At 53.2% G+C, this 24,351-nt stretch overlaps 10 protein-coding genes across 10 annotated transcripts; 5 read left to right on the forward strand and 5 right to left on the reverse strand.

Annotated features, from left to right (window-relative positions):
* Positions 1-1,296: 1,296 nt before the first annotated feature.
* Z519_08102 (uncharacterized protein) lies at positions 1,297-2,480 on the forward strand (the record flags this gene model as incomplete). Its single annotated transcript, XM_016765830.1, has 3 exons — positions 1,297-1,738; positions 1,858-1,997; positions 2,070-2,480. 3 exons carry the CDS (start codon positions 1,297-1,299, stop codon positions 2,478-2,480), a joined length of 993 nt encoding a protein of 330 aa, XP_016617875.1.
* A 141-nt stretch (positions 2,481-2,621) lies between these two features.
* On the reverse strand, positions 2,622-3,206 carry Z519_08103 (uncharacterized protein; the record flags this gene model as incomplete). The annotated part of the gene is made up of 1 exon (XM_016765831.1): positions 2,622-3,206. One exon carries the CDS (start codon positions 3,204-3,206, stop codon positions 2,622-2,624), a length of 585 nt encoding a protein of 194 aa, XP_016617876.1.
* Positions 3,207-3,642: 436 nt separating this feature from the next.
* Z519_08104 (NADH-ubiquinone oxidoreductase 19.3 kDa subunit, mitochondrial) lies at positions 3,643-4,379 on the forward strand (the record flags this gene model as incomplete). Its single annotated transcript, XM_016765832.1, has 2 exons — positions 3,643-4,276; positions 4,339-4,379. 2 exons carry the CDS (start codon positions 3,643-3,645, stop codon positions 4,377-4,379), a joined length of 675 nt encoding a protein of 224 aa, XP_016617877.1.
* Positions 4,380-7,239: 2,860 nt separating this feature from the next.
* Positions 7,240-10,263, forward strand: Z519_08105 (uncharacterized protein; the record flags this gene model as incomplete). Its single annotated transcript, XM_016765833.1, has 1 exon — positions 7,240-10,263. The coding sequence occupies one exon, from the start codon at positions 7,240-7,242 to the stop codon at positions 10,261-10,263; it is 3,024 nt and encodes a 1,007-aa protein (XP_016617878.1).
* Positions 10,264-11,670: 1,407 nt separating this feature from the next.
* On the reverse strand, positions 11,671-14,143 carry Z519_08106 (uncharacterized protein; the record flags this gene model as incomplete). Its single annotated transcript, XM_016765834.1, has 4 exons — positions 11,671-12,711; positions 12,793-13,779; positions 13,833-13,952; positions 14,009-14,143. The coding sequence occupies 4 exons, from the start codon at positions 14,141-14,143 to the stop codon at positions 11,671-11,673; spliced, it is 2,283 nt and encodes a 760-aa protein (XP_016617879.1).
* A 701-nt stretch (positions 14,144-14,844) lies between these two features.
* On the reverse strand, positions 14,845-15,720 carry Z519_08107 (uncharacterized protein; the record flags this gene model as incomplete). The annotated part of the gene is made up of 1 exon (XM_016765835.1): positions 14,845-15,720. The coding sequence occupies one exon, from the start codon at positions 15,718-15,720 to the stop codon at positions 14,845-14,847; it is 876 nt and encodes a 291-aa protein (XP_016617880.1).
* Positions 15,721-16,133: 413 nt separating this feature from the next.
* Positions 16,134-17,506, forward strand: Z519_08108 (uncharacterized protein; the record flags this gene model as incomplete). Its single annotated transcript, XM_016765836.1, has 3 exons — positions 16,134-17,209; positions 17,274-17,373; positions 17,429-17,506. The coding sequence occupies 3 exons, from the start codon at positions 16,134-16,136 to the stop codon at positions 17,504-17,506; spliced, it is 1,254 nt and encodes a 417-aa protein (XP_016617881.1).
* A 268-nt stretch (positions 17,507-17,774) lies between these two features.
* Positions 17,775-19,956, reverse strand: Z519_08109 (uncharacterized protein; the record flags this gene model as incomplete). The annotated part of the gene is made up of 2 exons (XM_016765837.1): positions 17,775-18,450; positions 18,506-19,956. 2 exons carry the CDS (start codon positions 19,954-19,956, stop codon positions 17,775-17,777), a joined length of 2,127 nt encoding a protein of 708 aa, XP_016617882.1.
* A 602-nt stretch (positions 19,957-20,558) lies between these two features.
* On the forward strand, positions 20,559-21,945 carry Z519_08110 (uncharacterized protein; the record flags this gene model as incomplete). Its single annotated transcript, XM_016765838.1, has 4 exons — positions 20,559-20,679; positions 20,739-20,987; positions 21,049-21,512; positions 21,595-21,945. The coding sequence occupies 4 exons, from the start codon at positions 20,559-20,561 to the stop codon at positions 21,943-21,945; spliced, it is 1,185 nt and encodes a 394-aa protein (XP_016617883.1).
* Positions 21,946-22,553: 608 nt separating this feature from the next.
* On the reverse strand, positions 22,554-23,659 carry Z519_08111 (uncharacterized protein; the record flags this gene model as incomplete). Its single annotated transcript, XM_016765839.1, has 2 exons — positions 22,554-23,551; positions 23,608-23,659. The coding sequence occupies 2 exons, from the start codon at positions 23,657-23,659 to the stop codon at positions 22,554-22,556; spliced, it is 1,050 nt and encodes a 349-aa protein (XP_016617884.1).
* Positions 23,660-24,351: the final 692 nt, after the last annotated feature.

Raw genomic sequence — 24,351 nt, forward strand, 5'->3', positions numbered from 1 at the left:
TGCGAGAGTCCCTTTCCAGCCACCCATTTGACGAGGTAACACAAGCTGCTGGAGGAGCAGAGAACTAATGCTTCTTCACAGCCCCCCCAGCTTGCAGCTGTTGTTCCTTCTCGACTGGATGGTCTGTCCTTTGTTTCAGCACTCCGAATCCGCTCCACTCTCCCTTTTGTTCGAGCCTTTATTTCGTCCATTCTCGCTTACAAAACAGTCGCAATTCGGTTAGTCGACGGCTGCACCCCTCGACCCCTCGGGAGCTGGAGTGGCAGTAGTCACAAAGTTGCAGTTGGCCGACTGCGCCGACCTCGCTCTCACAGACGGTGACCCTAATTAGGACACGCTACAGCACCGAGTAAACCCCAGTCAACCTCGCAACCGCCACGTGAGGGTGAGCTTTGCTGCATAGTGACGGATGGCATTCTGAAACTACCACAGCTCACCGACTCCCCTTCAGAAACTCCCAGAGCCAACCGCCAACACGTCCAAAAACAACTATTGGTGAGTCTTTCCAGCCACTTTATCTCGAGCCTGTGTCTCTCTCGCCGCCAAAAAACAGGGGAGAACCGCCAGCAGCAGGAGAAGAGGCTGATTGCCGGTTGTGCAGGGGTTATACAGCTGGGAAGCAGTCCAATACTGCCCTTTGAGAATCTACTTCCGCCAGAGGGCACTACCCCCATCATCCGTCATACAGGTGTAAGTAATGATGCGTCGGTTCCCATACGATTGTGTTGCAGCGCGCCCTGTCTTTTTTGCTGCCGCGGATTGACCGGGAAGGTGGATGCGCTGCGTCCAACTCAGCCTTGCGCCTTCGAGGGGACCTGTGGAATCGCCGGTTCGAATGAGCTCTTCAAGCCCAAGGGAACATGATCGAGTAAGTCACTCTCTTCTACCCGCTTTGGCGAGCAAAGATGGTGCGCATTGTGGCACCGGGCGCGCTGCCGCGGATGGTTACAGGACTTGTCCTCGATTGCTAACGCAGGAGCCATCAGGAATTGGGACTCGAAGAGTGCGGCCAGCGCAACCGCAAAGAGTCGAGCTCAAACACCCACCAAGTCCTTGCCTAGTATTCCACACAACAGCTATGGCATCATTCACGATGAAACTACCTGATCAATCCCCAGTCGCAACTTGCTCACATTTGGTGTTTTGTCACATTCTCACGTCGATTGACTGATATATCCGCTCCTACAGACTCGAACCTCCCGATCATAATCCGACTGCACTCACTAACTTGACCAGCAATCACCCAAGCCTCTGTCAAACAATCAATTTCTTTGCAATCTAACCCCATAGCCAAGGATGCCTGTCGAACTACGCAAACGCCCTCCCCCAAAGGAACCAGCTGCCCCGCCTCCGGCCGCAAAACGAGGGAGTGGTAGCAGTACGGTGAAGAAACTCGTCCGCAAGGCCGTCCCCGCCGTTCCCCGAATCGGGTCGTCCAGGACAACCAAAAAGACCGAAGGCTCTGCTGTGGCTGACCTGCCAGAGTCGGAAGCTGCCCCTAGCACCAGCGAAACCGCACCGGGTGCAGGGGCCAGCGAAGAAACCAAAGAGCCGGCGGCGAACGGGAGCGCGGTGAAGGGGACCGGGAAATTGACCATAGGGGACAAAATCGATCTCGATGGCTTTGGTGGCACGGTGCAGACGCACGATGGAACCGACGTGACGTTGAAAGAGCTGATCGAGAAGAGCGGCGCAGGCGTCGTCATCTTCACGTATCCCAAGGCCAGTACGCCAGGCTGTAAGTCGTCCCCATCTTCATCTTGCATATCTGAACGTAATCGTTACCCTTACTCTCAATCGAGAGAGTGATTTTACTCCAGAGATCAGGTGCAGAGCAGCAGACTGATTGCTGTACAGGCACCAATCAAGCATGTCTCTTCCGGGACAACTACACGCCCATCACGGGTGCATCGCTCGCAGTCTATGGATTGAGTACGGACAGTCCCAAGGCGAACACAACGTTTGCGACCAAGCAGAAGTTGCCGTATCAGCTATTGGTGAGATCCCAATGCCTTGATTCTTCTCCCAGTGCCATCTCCTAGTGAGGGGGAAAGCTGACGGCAACCCAGTGTGATCCCAATGCAACTCTGACCTCCGCTATTGGGATGAAAAAGCCTGGCGCCGGCAAATCCACCACTCGCGGCGTAATTGTCATCGACAAACAAGGGACGCTTCGCCTCTGGGAGCAAGCTGGACCGGCCAAAACCCTCGAAGCAGTTTTGGAATACATCAAATCGCAGGGTATGACCGAGACAGGCGCCCCCGCTGCGGTTGCTGCACCGCCCGCAGACAACCCGGTGGCGTCCGAGGAGGCAGCAAAGCTGGCAGATCCGGACACCAAGATGGATGAGGTGCCGCTGATTAGGACGCCGAGCAAAGCGGAGCAGGAGGCCGCCGAGACAGCAGCCGAGGTGGCCGAGACGGCGGTGATGCTTGCCGTCAAGGAGGGCAACCCAAAGCAAAGGAGGAGTGTTCGTTGAGTTCTGGAAATAGCAGAGAGGAATGGCTGTTGGTTTAATGTTTCTTTCCGGCGGTGGTCATGGTAATCCCTCTCCGTCCTCCTGGGGTCATTGGGGGCCGGTGAACAATGTTGCTTGTCTTTCATGTCTCTTGAATTCTTCTCAGATACTCGCAATACCTGGATACCACGCCCTCCCGATCCTCTGAATCTCCGCAATGAACTTCTTACTCGTGATTGTGGGACTCTTCCCGCCATAGTTTGCAATCTGCAAGGGTGTCCTCTCATCTGGCGTGTAGAAAGGATTCAACATCAGATGGATGTATGCGGTCTGTATGGCTCGGAAGGCGGGTTTCAGATCCGCGTCTCTCAGGCCGACGGCTGCAGGTAAAAACCGTCTCTTGTCCTTGGACAACAGATCTTTTGGGGTGTCTTCGTCCGACGCAGACGGCGGAGGCCGACCCATCATGTCCACCACGATAATAAACTTGATTCCCGTGTTCGTCAGCCAGCCGTAGCACGACAGGCGGTCGTCGATGGCCTGGAGCAGGCCCAGGTCTGAGTCGAGCAGTTTCGTGGTGCGAGCACGCAGGTCGAAGATGTCGAGGCACGAGTTTAGCAGGAAGAGGAATTCGAGGTCGGCGTTGGGGGCGGTGTCATGGGGAGGGAAGAGGGAGATGTGCAGCGGTTGGTCGTGTTTGCCGATGACGCCGATGCATGCTATCGACGGTGAGGAGTTGAGGGCCATGGAGCACGACAGTTGTAGAGCGATCTTATAGGGAGAGGAGAGCAACAATCTATACCTGAGCAAGAGAGTAATAGAGTAATAGAGTGTTGCACGAGGAGATTTCCCCAGATATTGCCTGATCGGGTAAGCAGATCTCGCTGTCTAGCCGGCACCAAGGCCAGCCAATGGACAAGCTCGCAATTCGCCCGGGCAATTCGACATCATAGATTCTCTACAACCGCACGACACCACGCAGTTTCGTCTCCTCTTCCTTTCCTTCGACGACCTTCAATTCTTTCCCTTTCAACGTCCACGTCTCCCCTCTCTTTATTTCGAGCGACATCGCAGGCCAAGATGATGTCTTTGTCAAGGACAGTCGCTCCGCGAGCTCTACGAGGTATGGAGGACAAGCTAACTCCCTTTGCCACAAACTCCCGGAAACCCCCCGACTGACAAGATGAATCGACACACAGCGTCAACCATCCTCCCATACTCTCTCATCCGTGGCGCCCCTGCCGCCTCCATCTCTTCGACCTCTTCGAAACCCGCCACCTCGGTCGTTTCGCATGCCCCCTCCTCCGCCGGCGGAGATGCCTCACGACTTCCCGTCACAGGCGGTGTTCGTCGCGAAGTGCCCCTCCCGTCGCAGGAGCAGAAAAAGGGCGCTATGCAATTCGCCCTGACCACACTAGATCAGATCGCCAACTGGGCTCGTCAAGGTTCACTGTGGCCTCTGACCTTTGGTTTGGCGTGTTGCGCCGTGGAGATGATGCACCTCTCCACGCCTCGATACGACCAGGATCGTCTGGGAATCATCTTTCGCGCGTCGCCCAGACAGAGCGATGTGATGATTGTGGCAGGCACCCTCACCAATAAGATGGCACCCGCGCTGAGACAGGTGTACGACCAGATGCCCGAGCCAAGATGGGTGATCTCGATGGGATCCTGTGCGAACGGTGGAGGTTATTATCACTACAGCTACAGCGTGACGAGGGGTTGTGATCGGATCGTCCCTGTAGATATTTATGTGCCTGGCTGCCCGCCCACGAGTGAGGCGTTGATGTACGGCATCTTTCAATTGCAGAAAAAGAGTACGTTTGGTTTTCATCTCCCTTCTCGATCGAGAGTGGTCAAACTAATTCAATGACAACAGTGAGACATACCCAGATTACAAGGCTGTGGTACAGGAAGTAAGGGGATAAGGAAGGAGAAAAACACCAGAGTTATAAGCATTCGCAGTGGTTGGCTGTATCTGGGCGACGGGCGTTTTCGAAGTGGGTTAGAGAGCACCTATCTTGCCTGTGCCCTATGCTCTGGCAATCGCAGATCGTGTACGGAGTACAGAATGAACATTTTGGCTCAATTGACGATTTCCATTCCAACCCTTTATCTTTCTTAGCTGCTCAGCTTATGGAAATTTCAACTCACGTTGACAGATACGCGAATGACCAGACAGGCAGATGGCGCTGAGATGGCAAACAATCGCGCCAGAAAGAAATTCCTCTACACTCAGCAGAGAATCCTTTTTTGGAGCCCGTGCGATCGAGGTCGAGGAGGGCAAGCTCTGGGAGTGAGAGTTTACGTGACATCGTGTCAGATCTAGTTCCGAAGGGTAGTAGTGCCCAGCCCAGCTCTCCCAGGCGGCCTTTCTTTGCCTCTTAAGGTGGGAAGTTACTGCTGGTGGACAGAGTTCCCCAGCTAATACGAAATGGCGGGCAGTCGCACTGAAGGCAGTCGTCGTCGTCGTCGTCGTCGTCGTCGTCGTTCGTTGCAGTTCATCCAGCCATCGCCACAGTGGCCCGCGGCTCATTTTCGTCAACTCTCCTTCCCAATATCTATCTTCATTTCCTATGCTTTCATACTCTACTTGTAGTCAGAACTCTTTTGCGTGGCGGGGGAAGGCGAGGTTCAACAATTCTCTATTTTGCATCCGTCGGCGCGCACACTACCAATCTCCCAGCTCGATCTATATAAAATCAAACGTGTTTCGGACCGAATCAGCCTGTAGAGTGTACAGTCGCTTGTTGCGGACAGAGAGGATGTTCCGCCACTGGGATATTACCAAGGTGACAAAGTAGAGGCTTTGGCCGACGGTATTAAAGTGCGATAACTCGTCACCAGCGGGAACTTTTGTTGCCGATGCTGACGGTGACGATGTCGCCGCCAACCATCTCGCTACATAGCTGGGATTTTTATCTGAGTACCATCGCGCAGCACGAGCACTTCAGATGGCAGTAAGTCCAAGATCGACCGCATCGTTTTCCTTGTCGACGTCGCTTGAAATGCTGAAAAGCACACTCGGAGGAAGATGACAATGAGGATAAGAATGGCCAGCCCGAGGTAATATGCCTGTGGCGGCTTCCCTTAACGGCCTCCAACAGAGGAAAAAGAGAATAACAGCAACCGTTGGCACTGAACAGCAGCCACCGAGACATAGGAAAGTAAAATTTTCCGGTCATGTTGCCGAGGCTGCGCAAGATGTTTTTGCCCGTGCTCTAGAGCCGAGCCAATGCACCACCATAGCTGAGGCCCTCCGCTGGAGAGACGTTGAGCTGTCGACATACATCCTCAGCACAGAGCAGAGGAAAATTTATATGCTCGAGATGGGCACTGGCCGGCCCTGTTCCTTCTCATGAACCACTCTGTTTTGGCTCATGAGAGTTTGTGACATGGGATAAGAGCGTCCGAAAGCCAGTTGGTATTCCAGATGCCGACCGAGAGCTGCTGCATACACACGAGATGGAATCGCGACTTTGGGACGACCGACTTTTGGGAGGGACTATCTCAGCGAGCTTGTCGTCCATTTACCTCCTCGTCGAAAGTAATTTGTGGTTGCCGACAAAGTTCACTTTGGTCAGTTCTGGAGAGTGAGTCTCCATCCACATCATTGCGGACATCAGAGGAAGACATTCTCCCGACAATGGTCGAGTGAGAGAAACACGAGAACAAGCCATGGCGCAACCAGGTCATTGTTGTAGCCCGTCTCTTCATGTGAGAAGAGCAGGTCCGTTGGTGCTAGAGTGATTTCAGGCAAGACCGAAGTTTGACTTCCAGCTTGGGCTTCGCCTCTTGTGATAATAAAAGACGCAAATTCCGTGAAGAGCGAGAATGAGAGTGAGTGACTTCAGGGTGAATTACGCATGCTCAGGCATACTTTACCCTGGCTTCCATCACATCATTTGCCGACTCCCTCACTTACCGGTTCTCTATGCGGATGCTTGTAGCAAGTAGGCAGAGAGTATGTGGAAATATGATGGATTTAGAATGCCGAGGCTTAGGTCTTTTTTCTCCGCGCCACGAGGAATCTTCATCTGTCTGGAGGTCGTCGCGTACGCGGGGGGTCACAAAGACTTGTTGCGTTACCGGACGACTCGGATACAAGTGCTTGTAGATGAAATCATCGAGAGGGACAGATGAATTTCGACTTGTACCTTTAGCTGGGAATTCCGCCTTTGGGTTAGGGGATCCTATTGTTTCAGGCGTGGTCACAGGTTGGGTGCACCCGCTTTTGACGTCTATATACCGAGTACATACGGCTAGGCCAAGAGGTCACGTGGTACTACCACAAAACCTTCTATGGCCATTTTCAGGGGCTCAAGAGGCGATTTCAGGAGTTCAGGAGAGTGCTTCACAATGCAGGCGAAAATGCATATAGATCAGAAGCAACTGCTCAAAGGACAGAAGACGGGCACAACACAACACAGAGAACTTTATGAACAACAAGGAAAAGGTACGGTTCATACCACAATCGATACCTCAAGAAGTCTCTTATGCACAAATGCAAAACTACAGAGGAGGTCCCTTCCCTTACTGTGTTGTTTGTTGTCCATTTGTCTACGTGTTTTGCTCTCGTATCATCCCTCCACACAGTGGACCGTAGGTATGGTTAGTGTCGGAAGTATCACGTGCTAGGCAGCCAGGCTACAGATCTCTATTCTGCCGATATAAGAGGGTTCTCACCCCTTCTATAGCTACAATACTCACGCGGGTTCTCCACTTTCCATTCTCAGTCCACCAGTTCGTCAACTGCGCCGAGATAAGTTTGACTGTAACCATGGGCCAGAAAGCGTCAAAACCGCGTGCACGTATGCGCTACCCATCCCTCGCCGCTCCCCTGAACGGGTCGCACGAGGCAAGCAACAGTGTCTTGCGGACGCCGCATGAAGCCGTCGCGGTATTTATCAGAGGCGGTAGATTTGCAGCAGCCGTGAGTTTGGCCCAGCAAGTGGTGCAACAGAACAAAAGCCGGTTCGGTTTGGAACATCCACTCACCTTATCAGGCATGTTCAAGCTCGGAAGGGTGCTCCACGGGGATGGAAGAGTAGAAAAGGCGCTTGGCGTTTTCCAAGAGTTGCTGCCCTTGAACGAAAGGGTGTTTGGACCCCTCCGTGCCTACACGCTTGAGACTCTAGATGCCATATGTGAGGAACTCTGTAACATGGGTAAGTACGAGCTGTCGCTCGCGCATCTTGTCGAGGAGAGGCGGCGCTGCGAACAGGCCTTGGGGCCACAGCACGAGCGGACGATACGAGTCCTAGTCGACATTGCGAACATATCTAAGCTACTGGACAAGACTGACGAAGCGTCTTCGACGTTCTCTTTGGCCCTAGACCGCAGCCAGAGAGGTCTGGGTGAAAGACACGCCCTTACTTTGGCAATTCTGAATGACCTCCGCGGGTTGAGGGAGCCATTGCCACCAAATCTAGAGGAAATGAAGGCCCTGCTGCGTCAAAACGGTCTCCCGGTATCCACTGAGCCTTTTCCTAATAGTATATCAGCCACCTGGCAAGAGACAGTTGCCGAGAAAGAACTACACATTATGACGAGCGTTTGCTACGAAGCTTCTAACGCAATGTCGCTACGGATGGGACCCCTTAATGCGGAACTGACGCCTCAGCCACCTGTGCACATACCCCCTCATCATGCCGATACGAGCAAGGTTAACCTAGGACGTATATCAACTCATGCCCCTCTGGACCATTCATTCCAATCTTTAATCAATCGTAGCATTGAGATACTGCCTCGAGGTGGAGCCCGCGCTGCTCGGCAAGCGGTCGTCAAACAAACCGCGTTCCTCAAGAGCCTGAAATCTCTTGACGAGCTCCTCACTGCTAAAGAAAACCCAGTCTGGTTCTTCCAACATCGAGAGTCATTCATGCAGCAAACTACGCTCCAGAGATGGGACCCAAACTCACTAGAAAGATATGTCCTTCTTCCCATAGACGGTGGATTCGCAAACTCAGAGGACTGCATATTCATTAGCCATTACTGGCGAACAAAGTCTCATCCCGACCCTGATGGGGAGGACTTGCGGCAACTGCAACAACTGCTCAACGATGGATTTTGGAGTAAATCGACCTTCCTCTGGGTAGACTGGACCTGTCTTCCGCAGTGGGAACGAACTGCACCACAGCAGCAATACTTCTCACGGGTTCTACCAAGCATCCCTAGACTTGTTCGGGATTGTGCATTCGTGGCGCAATTCCCCGAATTCCGGCCCCGTCTTTGGGTCCTCTTTGAAGTTGCTGCGTTTACCTTCAACCGAGCAGAGGCTGTTGGGCTGCCATGTACCGATCCTTTCGAAAAGCACCTGCGGCAGATGAGGCGAGACGGTGTTAGGCTTGTTCTCGATAGGTACCGCTATAACTGTACTAACAAAGGTGACCGTGAGTGGGTAATTCCCTGGCTTGAGATCCTCCTCGCCTTGCGCAAGACTGTTCCAAGCATCCATACACGTCGACAGATCCTCAACTCAATCGACAACTCGGCAGTGCGATCATGCGTCCACCAGGAAGCGGGAGTGAAAATCGACAAGGAAAGAGGGTTTCTAGAGGCAAACGGAACAACTTATCAGTTTAATCCGCTCCCCGTGGAAGATGGTAACCCCTGCTCTGTTTCAGAAGTTTGCATAGCAGGAGACTACGAAATGCGGCTTGAAAAAGCACTGCGGCGAGCGGACGAGTGTTTTGATAATGCAGGTGTAGGAGAAATTGCGAGAGCATACGACCGCGCAGGAGAGTATAAGATAGCAGAAGGTTTGCACCGGCAGGCTCTGGCAACCCTCGACGATATGGTCAACTCTCATGATCTATCTGTCAACTTAGAGTACCAAGAGCAGTATGAAAAAGCACTGGCACAATGCCGACGAGACATGGCTCGACCTGATACACCAGTCGCACTCCGGCACAAGCTGGCAACGTTGGAACAGAAACGGGGACATTTCAACATCTATTGTAAATGGAAATTCCAGCCACTAGAGGCCACTCTGCAGATGGCAAACCAGCCACGGACCACGACACCTGCGCACACTGTCCGCCAGCCACCCGTCCGGAACGGGCTAAAAAGATCATGGCTTCAAAGACTGGATCAGAGCGTTTGGCGATGCGAAGATCCCGTGGTCATGAAGAGCATGGAAGAGCGAGGTCTCGAATTCGAAGAACAGGGACGTTTCTCAGCAGCTCAGCAAATTCACTGGAGTCTATTAGGACGCAGGAGGGAATCACTGGGTCCTTGCCACGTCGATACTCGGCGCAGCTTAACACATCTCGCGAGAGCATTCCGGTTAGCAGGCAACACACAAAAAGCCCATATATTATATGGGATAGCGCTTGCGGTATGCGACTTCACGCTGAGCCCGTGGCACTCGGAATCGAGGGCAGTGCTTGGCGACCTAGCGGCAACGGTCTTGCTCCAGGGCAGGCTGGGAGTAGCCAGAGGTTATTACCGACAACATCTGGAGCGGACACTGGCGGTAGCGGAATGGGATAACCCCGAAGCATTTGCGCCCAAGTTCTTCCTCCAGGCACTTGTGGGAGATGGAGAGCTGCAGATAGTCCAAAAAGGTGAAGCAACGACTGTGGAGATCCTAGGATATTTGCCACAGGACACGGGACCCCCCAACCCCAACCCGGCTGGGGCAGTGGCCGCAAATGATACCACGTCGAGTGAAATGCAAGAGGAGAATGAAAATAATACAGAGGGAGGGGAACAAAGTTCCCGGGCCCAACGAAAGACCGTGCTCATCCGAGATTTAGAGAGTACTGACTTCTTGTTGGAGAGATATATTATTGCTAGGTAGGTAAGGTCAATCGACAGTAGCTACATATGTACAAGGAAAATGATAAAGACTGGTCGGCGTCCGGTCCACTTATCAAAGCTAGGAGTGCGGATAATGTCCTCCCTGTGGCGGTGAGGTTGTCTACGCTGACAATTCTTCCAGGTCTTCGAGGCGCCATGGTCAGAGTGGTGCGGTCAAAGACACCCGATGCTCTCGAGGAGTCGGACCGATCCCTTACTGATTCTGGAAGGGGACTGTTTCTAGTCCCAAGTGATGGTTGAATGGTTGCGTGGTGGATGCTCGAGGAGCATGAAGGCTAATGTCTGGAGGGGACCAGAGGAGCGACCTTGGCATCGAAGGGGAAAAACCCCTCCAAAAGCGGCGGCACCGACCACCAATTTCGGCTGGAAGTTTCCTTGCAACCTGCGTTGAAGCGTAGTCGTTCCCTCCTCGCTCGGCCTACAAGTACAATCTAATTAGCGACGGACCATATCCCCTTTCCGATCTATCTTAGCTATTACCCCTCTAGTCTCAGAAGGAAAAGAAAGCACTATACGTCTATTGTGTTGTTCGGTGGGGAAGCTGTGGATGCACCTTAAATAACAGGAGAAGTACAGAAATGTTCGTGACCAAAGTGGCAGTACAACGATGGGTTGCTACGCCGCTTAAATCTTCCAACTGTATATCCTGGTCGTCATGGGGCCGGTGTAGGATGAAATTCGACCTGAAAGTGGGCATGAATAAAACAACTAGCAAGAAAATGAAACCTTCAACATCCTCATATTGAGTCTCGCGATCATCGAGTCCTATAGGAAAGTCTTCTGCATTGTGGCAGCTTCCACACCCGCGCTTCAATATCAATTGGAGCCTGGAAAAAGAGCCCGGCGGCAGAGTATTCTATCACTTCACGGAAATGTGAACGAGGATCCCGAGCAATGCTCCGCCTGTGCTCCGTTCTGAATACCTCCCATCGTGATCCAGTGGTTCCGAAATGTGGGTATCTCGATCAAGTATAACATTACAAGAAACTGATAGTGCTGGCCGTGGTCCATTGGCAGTCGTCAATTGAAAGCCGACAAAACACTCCGTCGCCATGTTAGAATTATGCAGATGCTACCCACTCATCTGTAGTTGGAATTGAATGAACGGAAACAATACTTTTGACATTGATAGTGGAGCAACGTAGTCGTGACGGAGTAGAGGTACTTCTACAAAAGGGTGTGTGGATGGACATGTTGAGCATTCGTCAGGACCACCGTCGTATCGTGACCGTACCTGGACCAAGTATCAGCATTGCTAGTGGAGAACAAGGCAGGGAATGCATGTTCAAGCAAATTTCTGCCTTCAAATCTTACCGTCGTCCCGAAGCTCCTGTGACAAATGTGCTTGGTGGTCCGCGCAAAGAGATGGCGATTGAAATGTTCCGGTTCAGCGTGCATACGAATGGAGAGGCGCTGTTGGCCGATCATACTCAGGCATACGCTGTGGAGGTAAAGATTGTAAAGGTTCACGGCCATGGGATCCGTCAGGATAAATGTACCGCACACGAGATTCTTGCATTATAGGTTGCACATATTGTTCAGGCACGAGCATGTCCTGCTCCCGAGCAACCCTGCTGTCATATGCGCGAGACCCGTCAATGGACTCGTAGACCTGACCTAGTGGAAGCAATGGTTGCTTTCCCAGATCCCGAGTTGGTCGAATCGATTCAACCTCATTGCCACTAGTCGCGGTGTAATTCTGTGAGTGGTAACGACGCTGCATCGTGGTCGTCTCACGTAGTTCATGAACAGCAGGCACGGGCTCATAGAGACGTACAACAGAGTGCGTAGAATCAAAAGCATCGTAGCGGGCTTGACGGTCAACATAGGCGTGGTCCCGGACATGAATCGCCGGTTGTGGACGTGGGCTGGGTCGTGGCTCACCATAATCAGCTGCGCGATTCTCAGTACGAGCAGCCACCAGCTGAGGCTGCGGGATGTAGCGATGTTCAACAGGCCTGCCAGGAGACTCTCTTCTGTTCGGGCGGCGTTCTTGGATTGGTGGCACCTCTTCCAATCGCCGTCTCTTAGGTGTTTGGCTGGAGCTGTGGGTCAAGTCAATATAGGCAACATCCCTGACATTGCGGCCGTCTTCTCGTCCTGGGTTAGTGTCACGAGGCTCAGAATGTGCTTCAAACGGATTCCGACGAAGCCGGGGAGACATATACGATCCGTCAGGTCCTTCAATCGATGGTAATATCGTACTATTGCCTCTCTCAAGGGTTCCATTGCGAGAGTCTTGACGGGCGAAGTCTTGAGGCGAAGGAGGTCGTGTTCTGACTTGCGTTCCGGCGGCAGGCGGTGCCAGTTTCCTTTGATAGCGCTGTGGTGTGTCTGGATGGGGCCGAGTATCGATCCGTTCATACAAAATGCCATTCGCATCTCTGATGTACGTGGGCGGGCTCGGTTGGCGACTGCGACTTGGTGGCTGCCGAGAAGGTCAGTGAACACAGCATAATGTCCGCCTGTTGACAGACAACGGTCAGAGATTCATGGGAATCGCTCTTACGTCATAATCCGCTCTTGCAATGCTTGTAGGAGGAGCTTGAGTGTGAAATATCTGGGCAGATGAGTGGGTTGGAGGGTCAAGAGGGACGAGAACGCGTGGAGGTGGAGCTGATGCAGGCTCGTAGATTCTCTCCAAAACCGCGACGGGCCTCTGCGCGATGCTGGAGCGATAATCTCGCTTCGCTTGTTCCCAGACATCATATCTGCTTTGATTTCGTCGGGCAATCTCAGCATCGGATGGTCTGTAGCCGCGAACTGCCGGTGGATATTCCAAAATTCGTTCGCGCTCCAGTTCGGGCCAAGGGGAAATGGGACGACCAGAGCCGGGACCGTAGGAAGTGCTTGCCAGTTCTTCAACCTGAACACGGTCTTGGCCCAAGGGTTCGACATTGTCTGAATCACTCTCAGAGGCTTCCTCGTCAGAGATGACAATGACCTCTTTAAGCAGATCATTTTCGGCACCTGTGGCGCTTTCGAGGGTGGTGTCTTCACCACCGCGCCACTCAATAAGCTTTATGAGAGTCTCCTTTTCCACCATATGACGAGCCTCGTTGTACGGCATTTGTCTCAACAACTTGTCATACTGAGTGTAGTTGTGGCGAATGTGAGCAACAACAGAGAGCTGGGCTCTTCGAACGAGAGGCAGTTCGTTCGCAGTACCAACCCTGCGATCACCCAGTTGAAACGCGGTTTTGATGATCTGATACAAATCATTGTTGGGAATGTTGGGAAATAGATCTTTGATGGTCTGTTTGGCATCAGTATTGATGGTGACCTGATCCTTCTCTTCTACTGGACGTTGACCATCTGTGTTGCGGTAAACTTTGCTAAAGAATGTCTCGTCATTCGATTCGTCGATGACCTTTCCTTCGCTGTTGAGGCGGATGCCGTAGTGGGCGCAAACTTGGTCGACAATCCTTGTGGGGAAATGGAAGCCGACACGATGTACTTCCCTCGACAGCTCATGGCGTGCAGCATGTGGAGTGATCTTGAAAGTCAGTGAGGCACGCGTGGACGCCATAAAAACGGTGGCGGGCTTACCGTTACGGCGTAGATCTTGTGGTCCCCTCGGCGTGCAAACTCCTTCAACGCGTTGGTGAGTTCGGGGTTGCCGGCGGGAATGAAAGTGTATCCAGCGGGGGGACGCTCTTGGAATGAGATCTTGTCCAGGTCATAAGCACTGGTTCTACAGCTTCACAAGCTGATTTTGCTCTTACCACAGTGGGAAGTTTTTTCTCCTGGGGGTTTCCTCCAATTGCGATTTTGTGTCTTTTCTGCTTGGCCACCTGGCTACCTCGGGTTGAGGCGCCCGCAGCTCCCTTCTTGGCCACTTTCTGCTTGACTCTTGCCATCTCACTCTCAACCTACAGGGGGGAAACCGAACAATGGGCTCGAAACATAGGAGAAGGGGGGAACGTGGTCTCTAACAGATAGCAATCAGTTGAACAACAGACGAAATGGAACAAGTAATATGCCAGCCTGTACGGAGTGCTCCCAGGTGATGGTCGCTACAGCCTTCACAGAATTGGGCAAGCGGTCAGCTGCACAACGCGGCTTGACGGGAGGCGCCACTGGGCTTTCAGGCGCAAGATCTCAGCGTGAGATCGAACTTGTCCAAAGCGGTAGTGAAAAGTCCGGAGATACTGGCATGGAGAATCAACGAGCGGGAGAGTCTCGACAGATGCCGAAGTTGGCGGGTGGTTGTACTTGTATGGGTGATTGTGAAGGAAGCACGAAGGAGGCGACTGCGGATGGGATTTAAGCTGAGGCTCGAGGTCTCGGTTTGACAGGCTTGGCGGGCGCTTGCTTGCCGCCTCAACTGTCCAACGCCAACACGTCACACCACAACAGCGCTGGTCGCTGCCGCCGCTTTTGAGGGGTCCGGCGACTCGGGTGTACACGTGATCTCTGTCACGGGATACGATATTCTACGGAGAAGTGCTCGATATTGATGCCGCAAATATTACTAGTTCGCCGTATTTTTCCGCCAAGCCGTACCTGGCTGTTTCCCCTTTTGGGCTTCATCCTCGCCCAAGCAGAAACCATTGCCCGCTCACAATATCGCAAGCAACCTATCGATTGCCTTTGCCACGCCCTCAACATCCTGCAGAATCATCTGATGACCGCTTTTGACCACTACAACTTCAGAAGGCCCTCCAACCAAACTGCTGATATCCTTTGACCTCTGCGGCGGGCTAATCATGTCCTTGTCACCAGCCACAAAGACAGCCGGACACCTGATGAGGCTGTAATCGGGGTCATGGTGATCGTCGCTGGCGATTAACTCTGCTGTGGCTGCATACGCTTCAGCAGAGCAAGAGGCCACTGCGTCAACCACCTGCTGTTCGTGGGCGCAGTCGTTGGCGCGATCCGCGGGGAAATTGGTCTTGACAGCGATCTGCCCAACTTGATCCATACCTTCTTCGCGCGCTGTTTTCGCAAGATCTCGCATGCGCTGTTGTGCCGGCGGAATGCCTCTCACAGAACGACCTGGGCCCAGAAGTAAAAGTCCTGCCACTTCGGCGGGGTACAGGGCAGCATAGTGTAAGGCGATGATGCCGCCAAGTGAGTGACCGACAAGGAGGACGGGCTCTGTGCTGCTGTCGCTGCTGGTACCGCTCCTCGTTTCTGCCGCCGAGGTTGAAGGATGTTCCTGAACATGTGTGATGAGATCGTGTAAGTCGGAGACATAGCGTGCAAAGGAAAGAGGCTTTCCCTCGTTGAGAGGTGTCTTCCCGAATCCTTCGACGTCGATGTTGATGATATGATAGCTGGGCGGTATGGAGGGTACCAGGTCTCGAAATGTTTCTGTTGAGCCGCCTAGTCCATGTAATAAGACAGCGAGACGGCCCTGCTGGTTGCCTGACGAGATATAGTGGAAGTCGGTACCGTCAAGCGTGAGATGTCTTTTTGACGAGTGTGGCAGCATCTTTGTGGTTGCTGTTGGTGGTGAAGTATTTCGTTTCAGCAGCAGACAGCAACCAAAGGCCACATGTATGCTTGCTCATCTCATTGTGACTAGGGCTCCCATACTGCGAAACCCGAAGTCGTGCTCGTGGACCCGAACTTCGGCCGGCCACAAGCTCTGATGTCGGCCGAAGGCAATACTCCCTGTAAATGCCATGGAACCTCACACTAGCACTTCCTCCGTCCATCTCCAGCAGCATACTCGGCCGGTTGGTCGTGGCCAAGGCGTGGAGTCGCTCATCGCTCGCTGGGGACTAGCGCTGGAAGTTCTAGAGGCGAAAGCTGCAGATTGAAAAAGGGCCTCATGGTTTCAAAACTGCAAGTGTACAGTTACCAACTTGCTTCAACCATTGACAGAATCAACTATTCGCGGCAATGGTTATCGAATCCCTCACGGAAGTTGTCGCCCCGGAAGGTGTTAAAGCAAGGCTCATCGCAGCTAGAACATCGGACATCACTCTTCCACACGCCGAAAAGACCAATGGACGAATAGCCCCTATCGTGCACCCGGCTGAAAGCAAGGTTGACTTTGGTGCTGAGGTTTACGGAATAGATCTGAACAAGCTCACGGATGCGGATTTCGAATTGATCTCCGATGCACTGTATAAGCACAAGGTCTTGATTTTCAAGGAGCAACCGGAAATGCTCAAACCACAACAACAGTACCTTCTGACCGCAAACTTCGATCCTGAAGAGACAACAGGAGGCTTCGCACATGGGGCCGATCCATTCTTAATCTCGCACAATGGCGTCAACATCTATGGCATTCAGAGCAGACCTGCCATTCCTGCACAACCACAAGTGCATATCCTGGGACGAGGCGAAGTTCCCGAAGGTCATTACCAATTCCCGCCCGGTTTCAAGGTCAAGGGTATCGACCATCGCGAATTTCATCTTCCGCCTCACATTCCCCAAGAAGAGCGCGAGAAAGGAGCCAGTCGGTTCTACCAATGGCACTGGGACGGAGCCTTGTACAATATCCCACCTCCAAGGGTGGGCTGTTTACTGGCCGTCAGGACTCCGAAGGGGCCAGATGTCACTGTTCGCTGGGACGATGGGACCGGGACGGAGATGAAAATCCCCCCTGGAGCAACCGCCTATGTTGCCGGATCCAGAGCTCTGGATCTTCTCGACGAAGAGACCAGACAGATTGCATTTCACTCTCGGATCGAGTACGCGCCGCACGCCTTCAAGTGGATGTCGACCGCTCATAGCGCCAGACTTGGACATATCCTGGAAACTGAAGGCCTAGAGCTTCCACGTGAGAAACTCCCACCCATCGACGAGAGCAAGATCTGCATCTACCCAATGGTGTGGACGAACCCCAAGACCGGCGAAAAATCCTTGCAAGTGCACGGACAGGGAGCGGTCAAGTTGTACCTCAAGAGCAGCCCGGATGGGGAAGAAAAGATCATTGACGACCTGAAAGAAGTCAGGGAGTTCATGAACAAGTATGCTTTTGCCCCCGTGATCATGTCGCAGTCATTGCGGACTTGTTGGCTAACAATATCGCAGAATCATGCGTCCAGCAATTTCGCCCGAGAACATTTATGCCCACCCGCACCAGGAGCAAGACGTCGTACTTTGGTACAATCGCGCCTTGTGGCACAGCATTGTGAGTTGACTCCAGTCTTGTCTCGATATGATGATTTGCTAACACGGCTTCAAAGACCGAGTTCCCCGAGTCATATGGACCAAGGATCATGCATCAGTGTAACATTGCCGCGTCCGACCACCCCATAGGCTAGTGGATTTGAATTTATTGGCTGTAGTGATGGGCGACGCCTGGAGTGTTTAACTGAGGGCGACATACCACCGCCCCACCATCCCACCTGATATTGTCAGTCATGAGTACACTTTTATGGATGATTGGCGATGTCCTGGTCAGGATTCCCTGAAAGAGAACGCATCTTTGGAAAGGCCTAGGTTATCAAGATAGCACAATGGTACCAAATAAAAAGACCCTAATAAGGCTGCCCGAAAATCAATTTTGAACTTAGTACGCCTTGCTTGAAGTTAAAATCCGCGACCTTGATTTGCAAATGATAGCAGACTGTCGAATGTCTGGGTACCATCTTCATCACCCAGCGGCATACTCCATGACCAGTTCAAGTCTGCAGGAAGAGTAAGCGGTTCGTCCGTGGTAATTCCTTGCGCGTTGTCCTCGGTTCCCTGTTGCATGAAGTCCAGCTCTCCAGCGGAAGTCAGGCGTTCTGAAATGCCCTGGTTCAGGACCGGAGGATGGTCCTGAGCGTCGCAGAATGATCGAGCAAATTCCGCGGCGTCGAAACCTCGTCGTCGTTTTCTTGGGGCGGCGTCTCTGGCGGTGTCGCTAGCGGCGTCGTTGGGCCTCTTTCGACTCTCCATCCGGTTAGCTATCTGCTTCTGCAGCGCGTTCAGGACTTTGACTCCTCGAGCGGCTATCATGCTCTTTTGCTGGCAAAGCTGCAGATGCTCGAGGGTCTGGTCTACCAGCTGTGGTTCGTCCTGGCCAGAATATGGCGAATGAAGAACGTCAAAGCATATGACTATGCAAGCTGCCACCGCAAACGCCTGATGCGTCCAGAGCATGGGGCTGGACCCGTCCCTGCTGCTCGCAAGGTACTCCTTCAGGATCGTTTTTGATGCGGCCAGGCAGGTTCGACGCGTGAACGCAAAGACCGGGTTGGTGAAACTGAGACCGAGAAGCTTCCTTTACGACGGCGTTTAGCTATGACGAGACGTAGTCTCTAGGTTGTTGGACGTACCGGTGAATCATAATGATCTTGTGTGCGGAACTCATTGCAATGGCTCGACGCGCCCATGGGATGTAGCATGGCCAATTGGTATCGAAGGCCGTGTTGGCAAGGAATGAAGGCCTGCCGGTGGCCAACGACCGCATCTTTTTGTCATAAACTAGAACTGCCTCGTGCTTGGTATAAAGCGTATTGGACAGGGCCATGGCATCCTGTAGCGCAGGCATGATCGCAGCGATCTTGGACAGGAACCTGCAAAAGCTGGTAACAGTCGGCTCCGACTCGTCCAGGACGTTCATGTCATCGTCGCAGTTTTGGGGTGGGGACGACGTCGAATGTAGAGGATTGATGGAGTACGATTCAGAGAAGGCCGTACTGAACCAGTCCTGAGTGCACAGCTCCTGCCACACACGACGACCGGTTTCCAGCTCGACGTCGGCACCTGGAGCGTCCTCATCCAGTCTATGCAAGCCCAAACTTTGCGCTATACGGACCGCAGATGCCAGCATGACGGATTGAGCATTTGAATGGCCCAACATGTGGGCGGTGTTTGTCAAAGTCGCGATCGCTTGCACGGCATGTAAGCAATGGTGTGCGGTGAAATTTGCGGCATTCAAGGAGACAACGACGGCCTTGTACCACTTTTGCGATAACAGCCGCGACTCGCTTTCGTCGAACCCCCATTTCCTGGCCTCGTGTGCCGGGGCGGAGGTGATTGTCCCAGCCATAACCGAAAACAGCAGTGCCACCCATTGCAGGGCGACTCCCTTCGAATCGAACTTTCCACCATGGTCGGCGTAAAACGAGCCCAGTTCTTTGGAGAGTGTCGGCGCGAAGTATGATCCATGAAACCAGAGCATACAGTTGCTGTGATAGTCGACCAGTTGATACACCTGGCGTCGCGAAGGTAGCAAGATCTGCAACCATGACAACAGATTCAGGCCGGAATCCAAGGCACAGTCAAGCTCTTCGGCTGGGCTGATGCCAATACCATCATCGTGCTCCGAAACTCTGAGGGCTTCGGGCGAGAGCATTGCATTGTCGGGATCCTTCATGCGGCCCCATGCCAAGAACTCCAGCACAGTGACGGCATCCTCAATGTCTGACCCCTGACTGGGCGACGACGACCTCAGGTGCGCCACGGTCCTCCCGCCGGCCTGTTCTGTTGTTGCCGTCGCTGTTGTTGGAGACCGTGAGACATTAGCCTCTGCAATTCTCTCTTGTAAGGCGGCCTCAAGTTCGGCCACACGAGAACGAAGAGCAGCAAGAGCGGATGTATCGTCAGGCTGCTGCCGCACACCTGATATACTGCTCTGAGCATTTAGGTGGTCGGCATCCTCGCGATTGCACTCGTCTGGAGTTCCTCTCTTGACGCAGTTGTGGCATGGGATCTGCTTGTCACACTTGACCTTACGGCGGGTGCATAGGCGGCAGGCAAGTCTCCTCCGAGGTACAACGGACATTGTACGTGAGCCGGCACCATAGTGCTGGAATTCTCGGTGACTATGCTACCAAGAGGCCCAAATGTCTGCGCGAAGGCCCCTGGTCTGGTTCTTGTCGAGTTTGTACGACTGATAAGGGCGATTTTGATAGACAACCCTATTGACAGGTGATTCGCCGGAGAGTTATCCACCAAGTACCGCGTATACCAACTGGAAGCACGATCTGGATCCTCCCTAGTGCGAATCGGCCCTAGCTCCAGCTCGTCTCGAGTCTGGACTGGTGTCTGGTGAAACCCGAGATCTGCCGATGCCACGGATGTGTTTTTTCGGCCAGGGAAGCCAGATGGCTGCGATAACAGCGGTCATAGCATAGTGCGATCATAGCCCATCAGCTCGGCCGAGGATAGCACTCAGTACGAATAGCAGAGTATTGATTGGCCAGTTTCTGAGGGCAGCTCGGACATATCCATTGATACTTGTCCATCAAATGTCGACGATGGGGTTCAATGTTCATAAACTGTCGCCGCTGGAGTCCATGCTGTGGAGTTGATCAGTGATCATATGTACCATACTCGACCTTAGCGACTCTGCGAGAGCACAACAGAGAGAACCCAGAGAGCACCATGTCGCCGGCGGCCCTCACTCCCGAGCCATCTTTTCAGGTTCTACCGATCATCAAGCGCAAGGATCAGAAGTTCAACTTCGGCGCTGTTGTGGAGGGCCTAGATCTAAACCATATTTCCGGTACGCAGGTGCCATTGGGCCGACAAGAATAGCAATCACCAGCTGATAATAGCGTCAAGATGACGATGTCAAGCGGTTAAAAGAGACAATATGGACGCACAAGGTCATTGTTGTCAAGGGCCAGAAAGACCTTACTCCCGAGAAACATTGGGAGCTTGTCACCCGCTTCGATCCGGACGCTTCTCAGGTGCATAGTCACGGGAACCTGGAAACTTTCCAGAAGAAAGGCGGCATGCTCTCTAAAGCTCGCGACGTCTATGGTATCCCTGGAGCCGAGAATGTGCGCCTCGTTGGTAAAGGCTTTCAAGGTAGACAGACAAATTCGACTTGTCCATCTATTTTTGGCTAACGGTGGGCGAAACCATCTAGGTGAGGACCACTATGGGCTAAAGAATCTCAACGTCAAAGGGTTATCGAACGACTTCCACGCGGACCCGCCAGACGATAAAGACTTCCAAGAAGGGTTCACGCGCTTTCAGAGATGGCACATCGACGCGCCGCTGTACGCCCGCGATCCAGCATGGTTTACTACACTCCGAGCGGTCAAACTCCCCTCTGGGCCCGACGTGACGATCCGGTGGGACGACGGGTCCGGGCTCAGCATGCAAGCACCTCCTGGTCTTACCGCATTCTTCAGCACGTCACAGTTGTATGACCTGCTCAGCGAAGAGGAAAAGCAGCTTGCTGACCACAGCTGGGTCGAGTACGCCCCGTATCCGTACATGTGGATTGAGAACTGCAAAGCGCCGTCCACAGGACTCGGCCTCAAGTCGGAGGGCAAAGAGCATACCATCGAGGAGCTAGGCGAATACGACGAGAAAGATATCAAGAGGGTATGTTTGTTTTCCACCAGCTTTGGCACTTGCTCGCTTTTGCTTTTTTTCAGCGACGACTGACCCACGAGAAATTAATTAGTATCCCTTTGTCTGGATCAACCCCGTGACAGGCGAGAAGGCCTTCCAAGTGCACGGCCTCGCCGCGCGAAAGCTCTTCCTCCGGTCTTCCGTGGACGAGGAAGCCCGAGTCATTGACAAGGTCGAGCACATCCGCGCGTTTCTGCACAACATCCAATCCCGCGTCCTCCGTCCCGAGTACATCTGGCTGCCGGAGATCCAGGAAGGCGACATCGTCATGTGGGACAACTACGGCATGTTCCACACCGCGGTGGACTACCCGATCAAGTACGGCCCTCGGTCCATGCACCAGGCCAACATCGGCGCGAGCAAGGGGCCCGTTGGGCCTGTGCCCATCCCTCTTGTTTGCTGAGGGTCAAAAGCCGCCTCGAAAAGGGGAAGCATCGAGGATGTGGGCTAGTGATCCGATGAAAGAAATAAATAGTTTTTGAGTTTTACGGCAGAGGCTGCAAACCCAGTTTGCGGCACCGTATGAAGCAGAATCTCTCAATCTATGATCTGTGACTAAATGAAGACGGCGGCAGTGATGAAATGTCATCTTGTCTCCGGCTGGGTTAGTCATTTTGACCCTCGGCTTTTGATGCCGACTTGCTACCGACGAGTGCGGAGAAAGAGGCTTCAGGCTAGTCTATGGCTTCGTGCAGTTTGGGAGGTCTTGCAAGGGCTTTTGGTAAATATGTTACACAGTCCTATTCTTCATGAGCCCAAGGACGGGCAACTGTCTAGTCATCAACAATTCCGATGCTGTCAACGCCCCTTTTCTTTGGGCAGAGACAAGTGCCAGTGAGCACATTGTTGAGCCAGCCACCGACTAGCCAGCCTTCACCAGGCTTTACGCAAACCCTGATTCCCAGAGTTCGATTGCACCTTCGAGTAATAATCAGGAACCCCGCTCCCGAGCCCCAGTTTGTACACGAGACGATGTCAAGAAGGCAAATGGGCACATTGCTGTGAAGGCTATTATGCCCTGGCCCCAATCGTCTGTGGTCTGTAGTCGTCGGCACGCTTGTATGACTGGACGAACTGGTCGCGCAGGAATTCGGCCACGGAGACAGGACCGTACGGCTCAGACGGTATGGCTGGGCCGTACTTCCTCGCGACTGCCTGCTGAGGCCTTTGCTCCAGGCCCGGGATGGTTTCCAGTGTGTACTTTGCGTTGCCGCTGTAGAAGAAGGGCACCGAGTAGCGGTCTGTTGGCGAGTGGTTCATGACACGGTGCGTGTTGGACGTGTAGTGGTGGTTCGTCCAGCGCGCCATCAAGTTCCCAAGATTGACCACGTACGCACCCGGGACGGGCTCGACATCAAGAAATTCGCCCGTCTCTTCGTCCTGGACCTGCAGGCCACCGACCTCGTCTTGCAGCAGGAGAGTGATGCAGCCGAAGTCGCGATGGGCGCCGCAGCCACGCTCCTTGTCCGATGTCGTCGGAGTAGGTGGGTAATGCACCAAACGAAGTGTTGCGGTGGGTTCTGCGTCAGTGAACCGGTCGAAATAGTCCTCGGGGATATTGAGCGCTGCTGCCAGAGCTCGCATTACGTCTCGGGCTAGGGTGTTCATGGCCTGGAAGTATTCCATGCACGTCTCGTGCCACTGAGGCCCCAGGCAAGCAGGGTAGATGTTTGAACCGCATCCGTATTCACCATTCAGCACGCGCCGGTGGTCAGCCGGTAGGTCTTCGCCCAGATAAATCGCTTCCTTTGTGTCCGGGGCTGAGCCAGGCTCGAGCATTTGGCCCCCTATCGTCTCGTAGCCTCGTCCGCTCGTCCCGGGCATCAGTTTGGCTTTCAGCTTTTCTTCGAGAGGGAGGTCGAACAGCTCTTTGGATGCCACGAATATCCTCCGTTGGAGCTCATGGTCGACGCCATGGTTGGTAAGCTGGAAAAATCCCTTGTCTCTACAAGCTTGCCCAAGTGCCTGCAGAAATTCGGCCTTCGCTACCTCATTTTCACCCCGGAATGCTACCGTTACGGTCAGGTCGACGACCCTTCACTCTTTAGGGACACCTTTCACTTACCTGAGAAGTCAAGGATAGGCGGGAGTTTGGACTCTCTTTCCAATGACCCCATCTTGAAGATTGATTCAGGGGATCCGCCTGTGCAGGAAAGAACGGAAGCAAGTCTGAGTCCAGATGCTTGTCAGCTTGCACCGATTTTGAGTGGCCCGTGCTTACAAGGTTCGCTTTTAATGTTTTGATAGTATTGTAGCAGATGATTTACATCGGGACGACGGCAACGAAGATCACGGCCTCGTTATCCCTTCAGTCGTCTTGTCTCGGTAGGCAGGTATCGATGATCCAAGGCCTGGATCCCGAGTCGATATCTGCGCGAGGCTCAGCACTTATTTTGATGGCACAGCGCAGCTCGGCCGATGGTCATGGAGTTTCCCGAACCATGCAGCCATTGTGCATGTCCTTTCGATGCGCGGTATCAAAAGAGGTGTGCTTGATACTTATTGGCACCCTGCCGGAGGAGAGTCCAGAAGATACTTCTTGACGAGAGGTAATCGCCCTGGAAACGACTTTAGCCGCTGCAGCCGGTCCAAAGAAAACCATGCAATTGGTCGCTAAGATTGTGGCCGGGCAAGGCTGGGATCCAAACAACTGTATACAGAGAGGACTCGGCCGAAGATTTATCTGGAGTTTCCCGCTGCCAGATAACGCGGTCAGAAGTCGTTCTGCCCGAGGTCATACGTTTCCCTGTTTTTTCAGTGGCAGATCTGTCTTACGCTAGGATGATAAGACCCTGGGTACACATCTGTT

Source organism: Cladophialophora bantiana (assembly GCF_000835475.1).
Source record: "Cladophialophora bantiana CBS 173.52 unplaced genomic scaffold supercont1.12, whole genome shotgun sequence".
NCBI classification, from domain to species: Eukaryota; Fungi; Ascomycota; class Eurotiomycetes; order Chaetothyriales; family Herpotrichiellaceae; genus Cladophialophora; species Cladophialophora bantiana.